This window comes from Saccopteryx bilineata, chromosome 7 (assembly GCF_036850765.1).
Source record: "Saccopteryx bilineata isolate mSacBil1 chromosome 7, mSacBil1_pri_phased_curated, whole genome shotgun sequence".
Taxonomy (NCBI): Eukaryota; Metazoa; Chordata; class Mammalia; order Chiroptera; family Emballonuridae; genus Saccopteryx; species Saccopteryx bilineata.
This window is the reverse complement of record NC_089496.1, coordinates 38,269,754-38,291,951: the sequence shown is the minus strand read 5'-3', so window position 1 is coordinate 38,291,951 and position 22,198 is coordinate 38,269,754. Positions and strand designations below refer to the sequence as shown.

The 22,198-nt window shown below is 40.8% G+C and overlaps 1 protein-coding gene across 1 annotated transcript in view; it reads right to left on the bottom strand.

Moving 5' to 3' along the window:
• Positions 1-22,198, bottom strand: part of HDAC9 (histone deacetylase 9) — a 967,189-nt gene that overhangs the window by 215,331 nt on the left and 729,660 nt on the right. The window contains exon 18 of the mRNA XM_066238685.1: positions 11,694-11,801. Coding sequence (XP_066094782.1) covers positions 11,694-11,801 — 108 coding nt within the window. The remainder of the gene's footprint in view (positions 1-11,693; positions 11,802-22,198) is intronic.

Below are 22,198 nucleotides of genomic sequence, written 5' to 3'. Positions count from 1 at the left end.
TGGCATAAGAACAGGCACATAGATCAATGGAACAGAACAGAGAACTCAGAAATAAACCCACAGCTCTATGGACAACTGATATTTGACAAAGGAGGTAAGACAATACAATGGAGTAAAGACAGCCTCTTCAACAAATGGTGTTGGGAAAACTGGACAGCTACCTGCAAAAAAATGAAACTAGACCACCAACTTACACCACTCACAAAAATAAACTCAAAATGGATAAAAGACTTGAATGTAAGCCATGAAACCATAAGCATTTTAGAAGAAAACATAGGCAGTAAGCTCTCTGACATCTCTCGCAGCAATATATTTGCTGATTTGTCTCCACAGGCAAGTGAAATAAAAGACAGGATAAACAAATGGAACTTTATCAAACTAAAAAGCTTCTGCACAGCTAAAGACAATAAGAACAGAATAAAAAGACAAACTACACAATGGGAGAATATATTTGACATAGCGTCTGATAAGGGGTTAATAACTAAAATTTACAAAGAACTTGTAAAACTTAATACCAGGAAGACAAACAATCCAATCCAAAAATGGGCAAAAGAAATGAATAGACATTTCTCCAAAGAGGACACACAGATGGCCAATAGGCATATGAAAAAATGTTCAACATCATTAATGATTAGAGAAATGCAAATTAAAACCACAATGAGATATCACCTCACACCAGTCAGAATGGCGCTCATCAATAAAACAACACAGAATAAGTGCTGGCGAGGATGTGGAGAAAAGGGAACCCTCCTGCACTGCTGGTGGGAATGCAGACTGGTGCAGCCACTGTGGAAAACAGTATGGAGATACCTCAAGAAATTAAAAATCGAACTGCCTTTTGACCCAGCTATACCACTGTTAGGAATATACCCCAAGAACACCATAGCACTGTTTGAAAAGAAGAAATGCACCCCCATGTTTATGGCAGCATTGTTCACAATAGCAAAGATTTGGAAACAGCCCAAGTGTCCATCAGAGGATAAGTGGATTAAAAAGCTTTGGTATATATATATACTATGGAATACTACTCAGCCATAAGAAATGATGACATAAGATCTTTTACAACAACATGGATGGGCCTTGATAACATTATACTGAGTGAAAGAAGTAAATCAGAAAAAACTAAGAACTATATGTTTCCACACATAGGTGGGACATAAAGATGAGACTCAGAGACATGAACAACAGTGTTGGGGTTACAGGGTGGGGGGAGGAGAGGGAGGGGGTTGGGGGAGGGGAGGGGCACAAAGATCATGGCTTTTCAGCATTGGCCCTTAATCTATAGACAGACAGCAAATATTTACGTATGGTGTTCCCACTATAAAGACTGCTGTCTTAGGGACAAATGCTGACAAACTATTTCAGCAGTTCCTCCTTCTTCAAAGACTTATATGTAAACATAGAGCTCCATGTTTCATAGGACATACTCAAGCTCACTCCAGGCTTCCTGGTGCTTTAGCACAAGGGAATGCCCCCCCCCCTTTTTTTTTTTTTTTTTGTATTTTTTTTTGTATTTTTTCTTTTATTTATTTATTTTTTGTATGTTTCTGAGGATGGGGATGGGGAGGCAAGCAGACAGACTCCTGCATGCGCCTGACTGGGATCCACCTGGCATGCCTACCGGGGGGAATGCTCTGCCCATCTGGGATGTTGCTCTGTTGCAACCAGAGTCATTCTGGCAACTGGGGCGGAGGCCATGGGGCCATCCTTAGTGCCCAGGGTGGATTTGCTTTGGTGGAGCCTTGGCTGTGGGCGGGAGGAGAGGGACCGGGAGGGGGGAGAGGGGGAGGGGTGGAGAGGTAGATGGGCGCTTCTCCTGTGTGCTCTGGCCGGGAATCGAACCCGGGAATCCTGCACACCAGGCCAATGACTCCGACGGGTCTACCATATTATGCTTTTTACTTAAAAAAAAAAAATTTACATTTCTTTTGAAAGCTGATGAACAGGAGACACCAAATCTACCTTCTTTATTAGATCTAGCTAATAACACTGTTCTGTCTTTTTTCCAAATAGCTCCAGATATATGGAAAAGATTTATATAGGCGGATGGGGATCCTCAAACCCCTCAGCGAGATCTTCTGAGAATGGCTTTTAAGATACCTAGAGGCAGAAAAAGCCCAATAGAGATCAGGGGGAACTACCAGCTTTTAGGATACACCCTTAAAGGCTCCAGCACCCCAAAGGGGTCTCATAGGATGCCATCTGGGTCCTGCTTCAATAGTGGAAAGGAAGGTCATTGAGCTAAAGCCTGCCAGGCTTACACACCTCTGCTGTGAGGAAACAGGGACACTGGAAGGTGGGCTTCCCCCTCGCTCCTCTAAGGGAGGGTTCAGTCTCTTCCAGGCCTGCTCCAGCCACCTATGACCTAACCTTGCCCAGAATGCTGGGGTTTGCCACTGAAGGCTGAAGGTGCCCAGGGCCGTCGACCCCATCTACAACACTGTGGACGAGCCTAGGGTATTTCTTCCAAGAAGCAGGTAAACTGATCTCATTTGCACAAGGGCCACTTAACTATGTTTTGCCTGAATAGTCAGGTTCTTTATTCTTCCCTCAAAGATCTCTGTTGTGGGTGTTGATAGTCCTATTTTCTGCTGCTTTGCTTAATATATAGTGTTTCCTTTATTCCTCCTACCTCAATGCCCCACTCATATTTCAGGCTGGGACCTACTCTTAATTTAGAGCTCTCTTTCCTCCTTTTGCCAACTTGTATTATGAATTTACCTTTGCCACCCAGCTTAGTGTATCCCAAGGTTCTCATTACCAGGCCACAGTCACAGAGCTCCAGGGAAAAGCAACCTGGTCTCAACTCTCCAAGCAGAGGAGAACAGAAGCTCCATATCCACGCATGCTGCAAATGGCTTTTTCCAGTCTACCTGAATCATTACCAGCTAGAAGCAGCGGTCATTGGGACTTGGACATGAGCTGCAAAGTATAGAATGGTGACAACAATTCCAGTGCCATACGGACTTTTCCTGTGGGGAACTTTCCTGGACTCCTGCTCCCTGTGACAGCTCCTAACAGACTGAGCTGTGGTTGGATTGCATTTTTCAGGGATTTGGCATGGTGAGGGGGCCAACTTGGACTTGGGGAATATGTTAAGGACACTACTCATTTATGGATTCTTGCTGTATTGGCCAAGAGTTTGCTTAAAGGCTTTTAATCACTGTAAAAAAAATAGAGGACTAGATGAAGAAGATGGGGCACATATACACCATGGTATATTATTCAGCTAGGAGAAATGGTGACATTGGATCACTTATAGCGGAATGGTGGAGTCTTGGTAGCATTGTGCGGAGTGAAATAAGCGAATCAGAAAAAAACAGGAACTGCAGGATTCCATACATTAGTGGGACATAAAAGCGAGACTGAGAGGCATGAACAGGAGTGTGGTGGCTATGGGGGGTGGGGGGAGGGAAGGAGGGAGAGGGGGAGGGGAGGGGGAGGGGTACAGAGAGAACTAGATGGAGGGTGGCAGAGGACGATCTCTCTTTGGGTGATAGGTATGCAACATAACTAAATGACAAGATAACCTGGAAATGTTTTCTTTGAATGTATGTACCCTGATTTATTGATGTCACCCCATTAAAATAAAAATTTATTTATATAAAAAAAAAAAAGAGGTTGCTTTCACCTTTTTATCCTTACTTATTTGGGCTACTTCTGTTAAGAAATTACTTCTAGTGTAGTTGAAAGAGAGCAGAGGATTGAAAAATTCTCAGACTCTGTCATTTATTAAACTGTATACAAAATCTAAAAAAGTAACGATGTCTCTGAGCTTATATCCAATTGGTGGTACACATACTTCAAAGGCCATTGTGAGAATAATGCAAATTACATGTAAATTGCCCAGCCTATTGGAGGTACTCAATGAAAAGCAGGTATTAGCAACATGACATCACAATATCCATTTAAACATTATAAAAACTCAATTGTGTGATAAGAAGGTGTTTTTGACAAAAACTTTTAGACAGCTAAAGAAGTTTTTACTTTTTTTTATGAGGACATTATAGCATTGCCAAAAATAACATAAAAATGAATCCTTAGAGGCCCTGGCCGGTTGGCTCAGCGGTAGAGCATCAGCCTGGCATGTGGGGGACCTGGGTTCGATTCCCGGCCAGGGCACACAGGAGAAGCGCCCATTTGCTTCTCCACCCCCACCCCCTCTCCTTCCTCTCTTTCTCTTCCCCTCCTGCAGCCAAGGCTCCATTGGAGCAAAGATGGCCCGGGCGCTTGGCCTCTGCCCCAGGTGCTAGAGTGGCTCTGGTCGCGGCAGAGCGACGCCCCGGAGGGGCAGAGCATCGCCCCCTGGTGGGCAGAGCATCACCCCTGGTGGGCAGAGCATCACCCCTGGTGGGCATGCCAGGTGGATCCCGGTCGGGTGCATGCGGGAGTCTGTCTGACTGTCTCTCCCCGTTTCCAGCTTCAGAAAAATACAAAAAAAAAAAAAAAAATGAATCCTTAGAAAAACCTTAAATAGCCACAGCAATCTTGAGAAAGAAGAACAAAGTGGGAGGTATCACACTACCTGATATCAAACCATACTACAATGCCATGGTAATCAACATAGCATGATACTGGCATTAAAACTGACACAAAGATCAATGAAACAGAATCGACAGCCCTCAAATAAACCCATGCCTATAAGGTCAATTAATATTTGACAAAGAAGGCAAGAACGTATAATGGGGTATAGACTGTTTATTCAATAAATGGTGCTGGAACAATTAGATACATGAAAAAATGATGCTAGACCACCTTCCTACACCACATACAACAATAAACTCCTGATAAATTAAAGACTTAAATATAAGACTCAAAGCCACAAAACTCCTGGAAGAAAACATAGGCAGTAAACTCTCTGACATTTCTCTTAGCAATATTTTTCTATATATCTCCTTGGGCAAGGGAAAGAGAAGAAAAAAATTAACAAATGGGACTACATAAAACTAGAAAGCTTTAGCACCTACCGAAAAGACAGCCCACTGAATGGGAAAATATATTCACCAATGGAACATCTAATAGGAGTTAATACCCAAAATGTATAAAGAATTCATACTACTCAACACCAAGAAAACAAACAATCCAATTTAAAAATGGCAGAGGACCTTTGATGAATGCCAACAGCTCTGATGGCGGCGCATGCCGAGTCACTGAGTGGGCCTTTGTTAATTACCAGGAAAGCGGGCCACTGAGATAATCCACGTGGTTCTCCAAGTGGCCGCATTCCGCAGTGCAGTATTATTTCTGTCGGTGGTCCCTTTTTTTTTTTTTGTAATTCTTTTTATCTTTTAAAGCATTTTAATTTTATTTTGTGACAGAGTCAAAGAGAGGGCAAACAGGAAAGTAGAGAGATGAGAAGCATCAATTTTTCGTTGCGGCACCTTAGTTGTTCATTGATTGCTTTCTCATATGTGCCTTGACCCTGGGCTTCAGCAGACTGAGTGACCCCCTGCTCCAGCCAGCGACCTTGGGCTCTAGCTGGCGCGACCTCAGGGTCTTGAACTTGGGTCCTCCGCATCCTGGTCTGATGCTCTATCCACTGTGCCACCACCCGGTCAGGATTATTTCCGTCGGTGGTTCTTAATCTTAGCTGTGCAGTGGTGTCTTTACAAGACAATAAGTGCACCCATTACAGTCATGAAATAGTGTTGTAAATAACTTGCATAGGGGATACAAAATGACATAAATGCCTCATTTAAAACAAAATAAACTAAAAAAAATGGCAGAGGACCTGAATAAACACTTCTCCAAAGAGTTCATATAGATGGCCCATAGATATATGAAAATATTCAGAACATCACTAATCATCAGAGAAATGCAAATTAAAACCACTTTGAGATATCACTTCCTAACTGTCTGAATGGTTATTATCAATAAAGGCACAAATGGTAAGTATTGGCAAGAATGTAGAGAAAAGGGAACCCTTGTGCACTCTTGGTGGGAATGCATATTGGTGCAGACGGTATGAAAAACAGTAGGGAGTTTCCCTAAAAAATTTAAAAACAGAACTGCCTTATGACCCAGTGACTTGACTTCTGGGTATTTTTCTGAAAAAAACTCAAAATACTAATTCAAAACAATATACGCAACCCTATGTTCACTGCAGTATTATTCACAATAGCCGAGATAAGGGAGCAACACATGTGCCCACTAATAGACAAGTGGATAAAAAAGTGGTGGTACATATATACAATGACATATTCCTCAGCCATAAAAAGAATGAAATCTTACCATTTGAGAAAGCATGGATGAAACTAGATACAGTGGTTGGCAAACTCATTAGTCAACAGAGCCAAATATCAACAGTACAATGATTAAAATTTCTTTTGAAAGCCAAAGGTTTTAAACTTAAACTATATAGGTAGGTACATTCCTTATCAAGTTAGCATCCTCACGTGGTATTTTGTGGAAGAGCCACACTCAAGGGGCCAAAGAGCCGCATGTAGCTCGTGAGCCACGGTTTGCCAACCAGGGAACTAGAAGGATTGTGCTCAGTATAAAAAGTCAGTCAGATAAAGACAAATAGCATATGATTTCACTTACATGTGCAATTTAAAAAACAAAATATATGAACAAATCAAAGTGAAATAGACTCATAGACAGAGGGTAGGGGTTTTGGGAGTTGGGGTGAAAGGGTGAAGGGATTCAGCAGTACAAATTGTAGATACAAAACAGTCACAGCTGTGTAAAGTACAGCATAGGGAATGTAGTCAATGATATTGCAACAATTACATATAGTGCGAGGTGGGTATTAGAAATATGAGAGGGCACTTTGTAAAGTATATGATTGTCTTACCACTATGCTGTACACCTGAAACCAATACAAAATAATATTGAAAGTAAACTGAAATTGAAAAATAAAAAAAAAATAAATCCTTAGAGTAAAGCTTGCTAAGAATTAAACCATTTTTTCTAGCTTTACTGAGGTAAATTGATAAATAAAAATTGTATGTACTTAAGGTGTACATGGTATTCTGCACCATCTTTTGAACCAAGTATTGAACCAGTTATCATTTAAAAATTGCTCATCAGAATTATGCTCACCTCATAAAAGGAGCTTGGATGTTTTCCTTCCTCTTGAATTTTTTTGAAATAGCTTGAGAAGTATAGGAGTTAGTTCTTCTTTGAATATTTGATAGAATTCAGTTGTGAAGCCACCAGGCCACGGACTTTTGTTTGTTGGGTGTTTTTTGATAACTGTTTTGATCTCATTTGTTGTAATCAATCTGTTTAGGTTTTCTGATTCTTCCAGATTGATTTTTAAAATATTATATGTTTCAAGGAATTTTTCCATTTTATCTAGGTTGTCTAATTTTTTAGCATACAGTTCTTCATAGTATTTTCTTACAATCCTTTGTATTTCTGTTGTGTCAGTTGTTATTTCTCTACTCTCATTTCTAATTTTATTTATTTGAGTCCTCTCTTTTTTTCTTGGTGAGTCTAGTTAAAGGTTCATCGATCTTGTTTACCTTTTCAAAGAACCAGCTCCTGGTTTCATTGGTCTTCTGTATTGTTTCTTTAGCCTCTATGTCATTTATTTCCACTCTAATCTTTATTATTTCCTTCCTTCTATTACCTCTGGACTTTACTTGCTCTTCTTTTTCTAGTTCTTTTAGATGCAAGGTTAAGTTGTTTGAGCTTTTTCTAGCTTCTTAAGATATGCCTGAAATGCTATGAACTTCCCTCTCAGTACTGCTTTTGCTGTGTCCCCTAAATTTTGAGTTGTTGTATGCTGATCATCATTAATTTCTAGGAATTTTTTTTATTTCTTCTTTGATCTCATTGTTAACCCATTTGTTAATAACATGCTATTTAATTTCTAAGAGTGTGAGTATTTTTCAGTTTTTCTGTTGTGGTTGATTTCTAGTTTCATGCCGTTGTGATCAGAGAAAATGCTTGATATGATTTCAATCTTCTTAAATTTGTTGAGACCACTTTTGTGCCCTAACATGTGGTCTATCCTGGAGAATGTACCATGAGCACTTGAAAAGAATGTATATTCTGCTGCTTTAGGGTGAAAGGTCCCAAAGATATCTATTAAATCCAGTTGATCTAGTGTGTCCTTTAAGTCTGCTGTTTCTTTGTTAATTTTTTTTCTTGAGGATCTATCTAATGATGTTAGTGGGGTATTGAAATCCCCTACTATTATAGCATTGCTGTTGATCACACCCTTCATATGCATCAAAGTCTGCTTTATATATTTAGGTGCTCCTATATTAGGTGCGTAGAAATTTATAATGGCAAAATCATTATTATGTAACTATTCTTTCAATTATAGTTTCTAATACATCACACATTTCAGCATTTTCAGATTATTTATGTTCCTCAGTATTAGAATCTGAGAAATAGCCAATTTGGGCATCTGTGGATTCAAGAAATATCCATTTGAGTGGGTTTTCTTTTATTTGAATCTTGTTAAAAGCCTAGAAAACTTGAAAGCCTCCCTAATTTTCATTAAATTCCACTGAGCTTATCCATTCTGCACCAAAAATACACCCATTATTGCCACTGTTCTCTGCACGGTCTATTTAAGCATCAGCTTGAGAGCCACTCCCTGTACCCGGTTCATTCTAATCCTCTCAACACATCAGAACTCCCAGGTGAAGAAAGGCCAAAGGTTAAGGGAGTGGTCATGGTAAGGTCAGCATCAAGGAACAATTGCAGGCAATCAATTTGTATTTGGCATTTTCCCTTTTTTACCCATCTCCTAGGTCCCCGTCCTCTTTGAGTTCAGTGACCTCTTTCCAGCTGTCTCTCATTCCCGTGTTCAGCACTCCATTCTTGGTTAGCCCACTGTATTTTCAATAAGGTTCTTAATTCTCTTATTTTCTAACTAAAACTTGTGAAGCTCCACAGAATCCAATATTATAACAGGCCAAGGTTGTTTCATTAAGTTACTGATTTTCTGGGAGAATGTGGTAGGACATGTGAAAACCGAATATAGTTGCAGAAAACGCAAGATAAAATCTGAAGTTTTCTCGTTCTCCATCTTGTATCATCAGACAACTTACCAATGTCCAAAGAAGCTTCCCTATCTTCTTCCTCGAGCTGCATGAAGTGACTGCACAGTCAAGAGTGTCATTGCTCCTGGCTAGCAGGTCATACTGGAGTTTGTGACAGGTAGATACCGCGTAACACTCTTGGTTAGCTAGAGGTCCCTAACATAGCTCTGTACCTCAGTTCTCCACTACAGTTGAAAATCACTGGACACTGCTACCTTTCCCAAATGGCATTCCCAAAGGTGTCTCCAAGTAATTAGCAACTAAGGGGTCTAGTCTCTTGGCCTGTCAGCACTGGTGTCTTTGCTACAATGCTGCCTGGCCTGGACTTTTACGTTGGGCTTTAACAATCAGAAAAATAAACCAGCTGCAAAATTTGGAATACTCACCAAAGTAAGTTGAAATTAGTCTTGAAATATCCACTATTTGTTATGCCATATGAGTGTAATTGAGAATCAGATCCACTTTTCCTTTGCAAATAGCTCAGAATGTCAGTACCATATACGCCCTTCAGCATTATCAGTTCTACCCTGCTGATGATCATGCACAAGAACTGGGGCCCAGAGAAGTCAACTGATTTACCCCAAGTGACACAGCATTTAAGTGGTCAAGCCTGGACTAATGTTTCTTGAGTCTTAGCCTGGCTCCTCTTTTTTATTCCCTTTTTTTTTAACCATACCTAGTGATTTCTCAACCAAGATGGGGAAAAAGCGTTTGTATGAATCCTTGTTCTTAACATAAATAGTCAGTGTTAGTACAGCTGGTGGTCAGCATGTCCATACTATATATTGTTGACACTTTGTTTGTAATTGGCTATTTTAAAAGACTACCTTCTAAAATATAGAATTAGGCTTTTGTTTAACAGTCTTCATACATACATTTGGCAATTTTGCATTCTTTGAGGGTAATAATGATAATGATTTTGAGTGTAATATGTGGGGAATTCTACTCGAGAAGGCCTCTGAATAACTGATTAAACTGTCTCAAAATAAAAACAATTAGAAATTATAAATGCAAACACAATCATTTTTCTTTGTTATGAAGTGGATCGATGTCAACACAATCATTTAAAAATTAATACTGTGGCTTGGCTGTTGTGTGTCATTAGAATTCTTTTGAAAATAAGACCCTCAAATATTATTCTTTTAAAAAGTCAAGTTATTCCAGTGCTATAAGTAACATACTCAAACAGAAAGAATTATAAAAGTACTACTGTGAGATCGCCCAAACTTCTCCGTAAGGCGCTATTCTTTCCTCTTTTCAATAGCTCATTACCAAAGGTAAAGCCTGGGTAGTAAGGACCTCAATAATGGCCCCTTAAATACCTGTGATGAGCAATTGATGTCCTGATGCTGCTCATGTCAACTGCAACTGCACAGAAGGCATATATATATGCCTTCACACATATACACAGACAGATACATATATATGTATCTGTGTGTCTATATATATATATACACATATATATACATATATATATACACACACATATATATAGTTAATAAAATTCACCTTATCAAAATATTTCTGCAGATTCTGACTTCGGAAAGAGTTAGAGCAAAGACCTCTGGGAGATACAATTCATTATAAAGTATAAATTGCTAACCTGAATTTTTAATGACAAGTAGAACAGTCAGGTGAGACAGAATAATAATTCATTAGACATAAAGAAAAATAATCCTTGGTGGACACACAGTAAAATGCACAGATGATGTATTATAGAATTGTACACCTGAAACCTATATAATTTTATTAAACAATGTCACCCCATTAAATTCAATTAAAAAAGAAAAAAGAAAAGAAAAATAATCCTAATTAGACTTTATTTTAGATTAGCAAGACTCACAGTGCCTATGTTGTTGATCACAACAGATTTCCCTGAAGCCCCACAATTGCTAAAAAACATCAAGTCAATCACCACCCAGATTTCATTATTAAGTGTGTAAACTAATGCATTAAAAAGCCATGTTAGCACCCACGAAATTCACTGGGCAACTGCATTCAGATGCACAGTGTCCCTTTAGAGAGCACTGTTAAAATACCAAATAAAATGTCAGCATCTGTCAGGTCTCCGGCTTTTATAAATTGTTTAGACTGAGAAACGTTGGGTTTGGACATTGTTCTTTTCACATGATGTAGAAAAGAAGAGACCATAAAAAAGAAAAGAACAATAAAGCGTAGCTCATTTTTGAAGTTCTTTCGTGGAAAAACATACTCTGGATCATTACCCTTCTAATCAACAATTTCCTTCTTCCTCCCAATCCTTCCCGTCTGGTATTTACCTTTCTCTCCCATCCCCCCTTCTCGCTGGGTGGTATTCTGAGCTTATACATAGTACTCAGTAATCATATATTTTAAATCACTTCAAAAGAGAATTCCAGAAGGGCATGACAGACATGTATATACTGGGTATTTTTAACCTGGACCATAGCTCTCCTCGCTGTGCTCTTAGAAACACCCCAGTGTGCCCTGACCACAGAGTTCCCCCGAGGAGGGGAAGGTCCTGCAGGCAGGACCGAGTACTCCCTACCTGCAGACTAGTTATTAATGCACCTCCATGGCCATCTCCCTGACCTCTTCCTCTGCCCCTTTCTTTTTATTACCACACCACACTCCCCACAATTCCCTAACAACAACATCTCTGTTTCGGCTTCTTCTCTGCGTTTCCCACACTTAATGCAACCCAGACCTCACCTTCAGCTCTCCTGAGGCCACTTTGGAAGCCAGCTCGATGACACAGCCAACAGCCATGCGTGCAGCACCGGACGAGTGCAGCTCATTCCAAATGGTGTCACTGTCCACCTGAGCAAACAGTCAGCAGAGCCCACAGAAAGAGAGAGGGCGAAGGAGAAGGAGTAGATGAAAGAGGAGAGGAGGGGGAAGGGAGCCGAGGAGAGGGGGAGAGAGAAAGCAAATTTGTGAGGAAGGGCTGGCCGCGTAACAGCCTATGTACAATAACATTAGTCTTCCGTCTTGGCCAGCTGAGAAGGCCTTCTGGACACAGCTTTGCTTATATTTTTTCTCTACACTGACTTCTCCAATGGAAACACATTCCTGCCATGCCTCACTGCCATTCCCTGTTTAGATTTCTCATTACAAACAGCATTACATAGGCTAGATCTGGCGTAGTTACAGGCCTGGTAGAAACCAGGCCCCAGTAGTAGATAGAGTAAACGCTGAGAGCACTTAGCTATACATAAAAATCGGATTTGCAACTGCTGGAGGGGAAAAACTCCAAATACCTTTCTGGCTGCAGGTTTACAAAGAGCCAAAGACAATTATCAGGCAGGTAGCAGCAGCAGTCGGCGAGGAAGAAGCAGCAACCAGAGTTTCAGGGGCTCCAATTAAGTGGAAGGAGTGTGGGGGGCCTCCCACTAAAAACCTTCACAACATCCAACTGCAAGGAGCAATCTGATTTTCAAAGTATAAGGCTAAAAATGCTAACATTTAGTATAGTTTGGCAGCTGGTTTGAGTGCAGACTGGTCTGATTAAAACTAGAGGCCATTAAAACACATGATTGCTCTTCTACGAGGGAATATTATTATCAAAACAAAGCGTGAACCAGTATTTTGGATTTGCCTGCTGGTTTATAGTTACCATCTATGTTACATATTTTTATGTACAATATATTTCATAATATAAAAAAAAAAGACTACCAAATTGTAGAAGTCTCTAATTTAGGGCACATTCGTTACTTCAAGCACTATGTAATACAATACAATTTTTGTGACCATGCAAATATTAAGACTTCTCAGATGGGTCAAAGAAAGGAAATTCTACACAAAATGAAGATATTTTTAAAGAATAAAAGAGCCCTAATGACGGAAGCAAATCCAATAAATAAAAATAACACATATTCATAATTGCACTAAGCAGACTTTTACACATTGTCATAGGCCTTCTCTCAGAAGACACTTACCAACCGAAATTCTGTCAAGAACAATGAATAAATAAACACATGAAAATAATAAATCAGTAGAAAAGTAATACCCTCTACACAACAATAGAGTGGTGAAGATAGAAGTTTCTGGAATTAAACGGTCTGGGTGAAATTACGGGTGGCATAAATCTGAATGACATTGGGCAATGAATGCATGACCATCTCTGTGTTTTGGTTCCCTTAGCTCTGAAATGGCAACTTGTTAAGTCCCATCAGCATATGACTTCGGTGAGAATTAAATGAGTAAGTGATAAGCAATTGTTAGCTGCTACTGTTTCGGATACAATTACAGCCGTGTTGTAACCCTAGCACATGGGGGAGGCCTAATAAGTGTTTATGAAATGAGTATGAATACACTGTGGCTCAGAGAGGCTCTTCAGCTGGCCAAAGACTCTCACACAGACCTCTGACCCTCACAGCCACTGCTGTTCTACCACAGTCCTGAAATAATGCTTGCTTTCTAAGAACATCCAGCCCGTGTCCCAGTCAACACCATCATGGTCAATACTATCAGCCAAAACCTTGCAGGAGGCCCTGGCCGGTTAGCTCAGCGGTAGAGCATTGGCCTGGTGTGTGGGGGACCCGGGTTCGATTCCCGGCCAGGGCACATAGGAGAAGCGCCCATTTGCTTCTCCACCCCCACCCCCTCCTTCCTCTCTGTCTCTCTCTTCCCCTCCTGCAGCGAGGCTCCATTGGAACAAAGATGGCCCGGGCACTGGGGATGGCTCCTTGGCCTCTGCCCCAGGCGCTAGAGTGGCTCTGGTCATGGCAGAGCGAAGCCCGGGAGGGGCAGAGCATCGCCCCCTGGTGGGCAGAGCGTCGCCCCTGGTGGGCATGCCGGGTGGATCCCGGTCTGGCGCATGCGGGAGTCTGTCTGACTGTCTCTCCCCGTTTCCAGCTTCAGAAAAGTACAAAAAAAAAAAAAAAAAAAAAAACAACCTTGCAGGAAATCATCAAATGGACACTGAAATCTAATCATTTCCCTCTACATTGAAAGTTTTATTTTTTACTAAACCAAGAAAGTCATTATTTGAGTTTCATGTGGCTATATCCTTGAGGAAGATGGTTGTGTAAGTTGAAAATAAAAAAGGTTTATATTGCATTGCACTGTTTTGAACCAATTTTTCAACGATTAGAGAGCTACAGGTATCATAAAAAGTTCTCGTTAATCAGATTTAAAATTATTTGGAAGGCAGGCAAACATAAACAAATCAATATGCCCTAAAACAGTGGTCCCCAACCTTTTTTGGACCACGGACCTGTTTAATGTCAGAAAATATTTTCATGAACCGGCCTTTAGGGTGTGACGGATAAATGTATCACGTGACCGAGACAAGCGGCAAGAGTGAGTCTTACACGGATGAAACAGAGGGAATCTGGTCATTTTTAAAAAACAAAACATCGTTCAGACTTAAATATAAATAAAACGGAAATAATGTAAGTTATTTATTCTTTCTCTGTGGACCGGTACCGGTCCTTGCCCTGGGGGTTGGAGACCACTGCCCTAAAACACTTAATGGGTGACTCAAACCCACATATAATTCCCAAACCTTTTTTACTTGATACTGGAACACATTGTATGTTTTCTTTTTCTTTTTTTTTAAGTAGAAAATTTTCTTCCAAAAAGTTATAAACATCACACTTGATTAGAAAAGTACTTCAACAGCTGAGAACAATGTGTATTTAACCACAATAATAAGGGACATTAGACAGTCACACATAACTGTCTCTGACATCCATCTTCCTGTTCATATCTTTCTATCTTCCTAAAGTGTGCCTGTAGAGATACTACTCAGTGCCATCAATTTTGGTGTGTAAACTTTTACTAATCAAAATAGTTTTTGTTAATTCAGCTAACAATTGTTGGATACCTACTATGTAATGGGTATTAAGGGTTACACTATAAGGTTCACTTTTCTGATAAGAATATTAGATTATTGATTGAAATAATAAGGTTATTGATTGAAATAATAAGGTTATTCAATCAATAAGGTTATTGATTGAAAAAGTGTTGGGCACATAGATAGATGCTCAATGGATGTTTGAGCTTTTGACCACATCTAAATTTTAGGCTTCTTCTTAAACAGCTTCCTTTTAGGATTCTATGTGGTTTATCGTCCATTTATTTACATATATTTAAACATTAAAACATTTATCTAAATACCACTTCAACCTATGTTTTATGAACATTTACTTTACAATGAAATAGTAATACTTATTAAGTTTTGTGAATGCCATCTATTCACAAATGGTTAATTGCATTCAATTCTGAAGTGATGAACAGTTTTGTCTTAGCTCAAGCTGCTATAACAAAATAACGTAGAATGAGTGACTTGAACAACAGGAGTTTATTTCTCACAGTTCTGGAGTATAGGAAGTCCAAGACCAGACTGCCAGCCAGTTCAGTTCTCTTTCCAGCTCCGGCTCAGTTACCCTCCTGGCTTGCGCGTGGCTGCCTCCTCACTATGTCCTCACATGGCCTTTCCTTGTTGAGTGCACGTGAAGAGAGACAGCTCTGTCTTCCTCTTCATCTTAGGCCACCAATCTTATCAAAATAGGACCCTACTCCTATTACCTTCTTTAACGTTAATTACTTTCTGAATATCAAATTCAAGCACATCCAGGGTTAGGGCTTCAACATATAAATTTTAGGGGGGACACAATTCAGTCCACAGCAATGTTATATCCCAAAAGCTTGTTTATAAGTCAATTCCAAATGGTGATTCAGGGCCATCAGCTACCAAATGTAGCTACCAAAACCAACCCGTATGTATTTTCCTGTTACAATGTAATAATAGCTCCAAAGGTTTAAAAAAAGAGAGGCATTAACCCTCCCTAGAATAATCCCAAATTTATTTACTAAAAGATATTCCCAAATTTTCAATGGCAAAATGTATTTCCCCTCTTCTTACGCCCCCCTTATTGTTAAAGAGATTTCCCACAACCTTTCCCTATATTGAGGGCAGAGTCAAGAAGGAGACCATCTGAGAGCTCTGATTTCAGCTGCTGCCAAGACTTCCTGACAGCAGGTGAAAACGTTAGGTAAGAGAGGATGGTTACCTCTATCAATGGACAGGGATTCCTGGCACAGAAGGGAATACTGAGAGGTTAGGAAGGGAGAAGAGCAAGAAAAATTTCAGGCAGATGAATACATGGAGACAGGGCTAAGGACCTGAGACGGCAATACAATAATGGCGGAAGTGGACACCGGAAGGACTTAGAACTGTAAGGAGACAGGTGTCCTAGCGTTTGGAAGTTGACAATAGGGAGGAGATTCAGGGGTGGCACAGTTGTCTCTGGATATGGAAAATGACATAAATTGCAATAGATTAGGCCAAGAAAGGGGAATGGAATGGCAGTGGAGCCGGAAGCAATCCTGCTGATGACGCTCCCTGGTTACTGAGACCTTGCTACAGTGAAGACATGCAAGGCAAACTCTTAAAGCCAGAACTAGGATACAAATAGAAGAGACAGTCTCACAGATAGAGGGCAGGCAGACAGGTGTTGGGGAGAGGAGGCCGGGTAGAGGGTGGTGGAGGGATTGAGCAAAACAGGAGAGAAAAGAGAAAAACTCATGAACATGGACAACGGTGTGGTGATAGCTGGGGGGGGAGTAGGGGCAGGTGGGGGAGGGGAGGGCTAAATGGTGATGGATGGAGAGTTGACTTGGGGTGGTGAACACACGATGCAGTGTAGACATGATGTGTTGTAGAACTGTGTACCTGACACCTGTATAATTTTGTTAACCAGTGTCACCCCAATCAATGCAATAAAAAGGAAAAAATGGGCCCTGGCCGGTTGGCTCAGCGGTAGAGTGTCGGCCTGGCGTGCGGGGGACCCAGGTTCGATTCCCGGCCAGGGCACATAAGAGAGGTGCCCATTTGCTTCTCCACCCCCCCTCCTTCCTCTCTGTCTCTCTCTTCCCCTCCCACAGCCAAGGCTCCATTGGAGCAAAGATGGCCCGGGCGCTGGGGATGTCTCCTTGGCCTCTGCCCCAGGCGCTAGAGTGGCTCTGGTCACGGCAGAGCAACGCCCCGGAGGGGCAGAGCATCGCCCCCTGGTGGGCAGAGCGTCGCCCCTGGTGGGCGTGCCGGGTGGATCCCGGTCGGGCGCATGCGGGAGTCTGTCTGACTGTCTCTCCCTGTTTCCAGCTTCAGAAAAATACAAAAAAAAAAAAAAAGGAAAAAATGTAAAAATAAAAAGAGACATAACTATACTATAATTTGAAAAAAAAATCAGCGTGCTTTTATCTTTGTTATTTCCGTGCATCACATTTACTTTTCTTTGGTCTGTCCACTGGTTCATTCTTCTGCCTGGTGTGTGTGTGTGTGTGTGTGTGTGTGTACGCGCCCCCGCATGCACATGCGTGCATGTAAACATGCACTCACATATGTAAGCATGCATTAGAAGACAGTGGTATGGCCTGATTAGGCGATGGCGCAGTGGATAGAGCATCAAACTGGGACCCAGAGGACCCAGGTTGAAAACCCTGAGATTGCCAGCTTGAGCGTGGGCTCATCCAGCTTGAGCACGAGGATATTCAGCTTGAGCAAAGGGTCACTGGCTTGAGAGAGGATCACAGACATGACCCGTGGTCACTGGCTTGCACCCAAAGGTCACTGGCTTAAAGCCCAAGGTCTCAGGCTTAAGCCCAATGTTGCTGGCTTGAGCAAGGGGTCACTTGCTCTGCTGTAGCCCCTTGGTCAAGGCACATATGAGAAAGCAATGAATAATTAAGGTGCTGCAATGAAGAGTTGATGCTTCTCATCTCTCTCCCTTCCTTCCTGCCTGTCTGTCCCTATCTGTTCCTCTCTCTGTCTCTCGTTCTGTGTCTCTGTCTCTCTCTCTAAAAAAAAGACAGTGGTACATAAACAGAAAGAGATTAAAATTGATATAAAAGAAAGGTAAAGAAATTGACATTGAAAATAGGACTTTGCATCAATGTACCCCAAAAACCCAGATTTTGTGATGAAAGAGAATTTTCTCCTCAAAGCCCTTTACATACCCTGAATGAAGTCTAGCTGTCTCAGATGATAGTCCTTGTGGGCGACAGAGTCAAGACAATCTTTTAGCTGCTTCTCTGATGAGGGTTCAACGAATGAAGCCCTTTCTATCTATGGCAGCCACACACAGGGCTTGCTGCCCTAGGCTATACACAGGATACAACAAGAAGAGGAAAAAGCCAAAAGCCATCCCTCTGGTCCTGAAAGACTGGAGTAAGGGCAACCAGAGAGGTGCAAGGATAGTAGGGAGGCAGAGAGCGATGAGTGAGCAAATCCCAGAATGAAAAACGTGTTTGGTAAAATAAATAATAAGCATGCCTTGGCTCTGGTTTACACGTGGGACTTTGCAACCTATGTCCATACTAAACTTCAAGCACCACGTAGGAAAGTTGATGGGGGAGTGTGAAAAGTAAATGGAAGTCGGCCTAAACCATTCCTGGATGCTCTCATGTCCTGTGTGGTACAAACGGAAGTCTCAAGGTCCCATTATTCTCCAAGGGAGGGTATACTGTGGGAGATCCTCTGATGGGGTTACTAAGATTGGGGTCAAATGGGGCCCCCAGGGGAAGCACTGGGGAACCCTAGCATCAAGAAGATCCAAGGTGAGGTTACTGGAGCCTGCAAACCCCACCAAGCTCCATCTTGCAATGAAATTAGAAATTGGGAGAAAATCGGTGTCTGAACTCAGCTTCAAAATGCTGGGAGAACAGGAACAATCAGGTGAATCAGGGATGTAGTCATGGAAACCTGAATAGCCAGAAGACAGCCTGGTACCCATCAACCCATCAGCATTCTATCTCCTCCTCAAACACCCAGATGTCATCTTGGGAGAAGAAGGTGAGAGATTGAGCCACTACTTAAACAGACTGTGTCCTATACTATGTTGATCTTGAGGACAGAATTTTAGAACTGAAAGAAGGCTAGTCAAATTCAAAGAGACTGATACATTATTAATTGCAAAGATTAGTGTAATTAGGAAAAAAAAGAAAGCATCTTTCTCACACATACGAGTGAGCATGGGTAACTTTGCTGTCTCTTTTCTAAGGTCAGAAATTTACTCCGCTTGATGACAGGGTAAAAACTCTAACTTAGATCCTGGGCAGCAGTCCCTAAGCACATGCTTCATACATGGCTAGTGATGTACACATGTATTTTAGAATTAATGAGGCAATATGCAACTTACTGCCTCCCCCAGAATTCATCTGGAATGTTTACCAAACTGCTTATATACTTTCTAAAAAACAGTATGCTTTCAACATTCGAATATTTCCAACAATGGAATGAATATACAAAACATGAAGGCAGTTCAGTCTGCTGAGTAACTGTCCACAGAGGCCTCGTTTTACTGCCAGAATTAAAATCTATTGATCTTGAAGTAATCCTCCAAATGTTCAACTCACTTTATAAATATGTAGGAGGGTCTGGACCTAGCATGTGTCCAAAACTGGGGTTCAGAAATATGAGGTGAGGTTATCCCACAAAAAGTCTTTCATTTTAAGTCTTTCAAAGGAACCAGACAGCCCTGGTAAGACAGGGTTGGAACTGAGAATTTTACAAGCTTGGCCCAGAAGGGAGATTCAGTCCCCAAGGAGGTGATGCATCTCTGACAGCAGTAGAGTCTGGCACTGAGATCTCCAAGCCCATAGTTCCAGGGACGTGTGTCTACTCAGTAGGGCACAAAGGGGCCAAGACATAGAGAAAGCTGTAATTAAAACTGAGATATACACTACATTTTAAAATCTGTAAAAATATGAGATCGAAGTAGAACTCCTTGGTATCAACTTGCAAATGTTAACGTTAAAAGAGTGAGAGAGGCACGTTTTCCACTGCTTGGTGGACTTCAGAGAATCCAGAGCGACTGGCAATATGAAAATCCCAGAATAGTTAGCAGAGGCCAGAGGACTCGTTGATTTGTTTAAAGACAAAAAGGAAAGAACAAGAGATGGGGGAAATGTCCAGCAATTCGGAAGAATACAGCAATTATTCACACTAGTCACTACCTATGGCTCCTAAATAAGCAGGAAGGTGCTCTCTCTACAGAGACAGGGGGACCTGTAAAGGAGGGAGAGGAAGAGCCAAAAACGTACCATTGACACATCTACTTATAAAAACTTAGCCACCAGATAACACTATCCACATCGGAAAAAAGAACATCATGTTGCAAGCTCTATTACTGGCAGTGAAAGAGAAGAAGAAACAATAAGGAAAACTACTGACTCAAACATCACTTATGGATTAAAAATGGTAGAACTGTGATCTCATTCACTTGGAAGTCAGAGCAGAATGAAACTCAGGAAAATGACAGAAAACTACTATGAACATTTCAGGTTTTCAGTTTTATTATTACATATTTACCTCTACTGTATAAAGTTATGGTCTTTATTATGAGTGACCAATAATAATGGCAATAATTTTAGTTATATCATAACTAGAGAGTACTTATTTACATCAGGCACTGTACAAAGCTCTCTGTCTATAGCAATGCACACAATTCTTAGAGCAACCACTGGCACTGATGTTGTTATTAAGAAGTTTTGTATATAAAATTCAGAGAGGTTATTCAGCTAGTAATTAGTGGAGTTGGAATGAGAAGCCAGAAAAAACAAGTATGAGCTCTTAACTCATATTGATTTTATGCTAATATAATCATAATCTAACAACTAGGTGAATAATAATTTAAAAACAGATTCTAATAATACTTGTAGAATCAAAATTTCCCTAATGAAATAAGTCAGCTAAGACCTATATGAATATTTTACTTTAAAGGTGTTGAACTTTCTACCATGTAAAATTTTCTAAAATATTAAAAAATTCAAATGCCCCAGGTTGTATCTGAACTAGTCGGGCTTTTCCTTCCCAAGTGGTGTAATTTGGTTGCCATTTTTCTAATGCAGGTGTTCTCAGTGGGGGTGGTTTTGTTCCCCCAGGGGCTATCTGCAATTTCTGGAGACATTCTTGGTTGTCGCGCCTATGGGGAAGATATGTTTTTGGCTTCTGTTGGGTAAAAGCCCGGAATGCTGCCAAATATCTCATAGGGCATCAGGACTGCATAACAAAGAAGTATCTGACCCAAAATGTCAGTAAGGCCAAGGTGAAGGAGTCCTGCCCTAGAAACATTGAGAACCATATAAATATACATAAGTGTTACCTTCTACAAATTGGCTGCGAGAATATTCAAGGCCAATGTCATGGTCTTTCTCTAGCAAATGTCATAGCTATTATAGCACACACTTTATGTACTAATTTTATTCCTAGCTTCTTGTATTTTCATTGTGAGTGATTACCACACCTACTTTACACACACACACACACACACACACACACAGAGTTCATATTTACTTGTTCTGAAAGCTTCTTCGAATCCTTTAAGGAATATGGCAAGATTCAAAAGAAAATAGAAAGAAGGAATGAGAAGCAAAAGGAGAAAGCAGAGAGAGAGCCCAGAGGGTATGGAGGAGAGGAGAAAAAAGGACAAGGCTTTATATTATCACTGACTTTCTTAAAGTTGTGCTTTATCTCTTGCTTTTATTTGAAATCCAACCAAGAATGATTTTTTTCAACATTGTTCTTTTCCTGAATTTATCCAAATAATTTTGTCTACTGAATATAATGTACACCAATATCAACGTATTTTTAAGAATTGTTCTGCCCTTTCCCGTCTCTTAAGTTTCACACACGTTAGTGACAGAGCCAGGAAAGAACTATTGCTGTTCTTCTCGTTCGTTTGCTCCAATCTCAACGTATCTTTCCCTAATACATCAACGAAAGAGACTGCAATTTCTTTCAATGACCTCAAAAGGGAAATAATTATAATGTAAGTGACAAAAGATCAAGGACATCATATGATTATTGGCATCTATACTAAGAAGGAAAAAAGCCCCCACAATTTCCACTTATTGAAAACCAGGTCCTTGAGAAGTAGTTGTTGATGAGAATGTTGGGATGGTCCCTGCACACGTGAAAGTCCAGGAGTGATAAATGGCCTGATGCCTTCGAGCAGCCATGTTTATTTGGTTGAGTGAAAATACATATATAAGCATCATATTTGTGTATACAGACCCTTCCAAAAAATTTACTTCCTTTGATACAGACTCTGAGCATCTGAAGGCTAGGTATAAAATGTCCATTATACCTGGCCAGTAGCTCAGTTGGTTAGAGATAGCCCTGACACACCAAGGTTGCAGGTTGGATCCTTGGTCAGGGCATGCACAAGAATCAACCAGTGAATGCATAAATAAATGTAACAACAAACTGA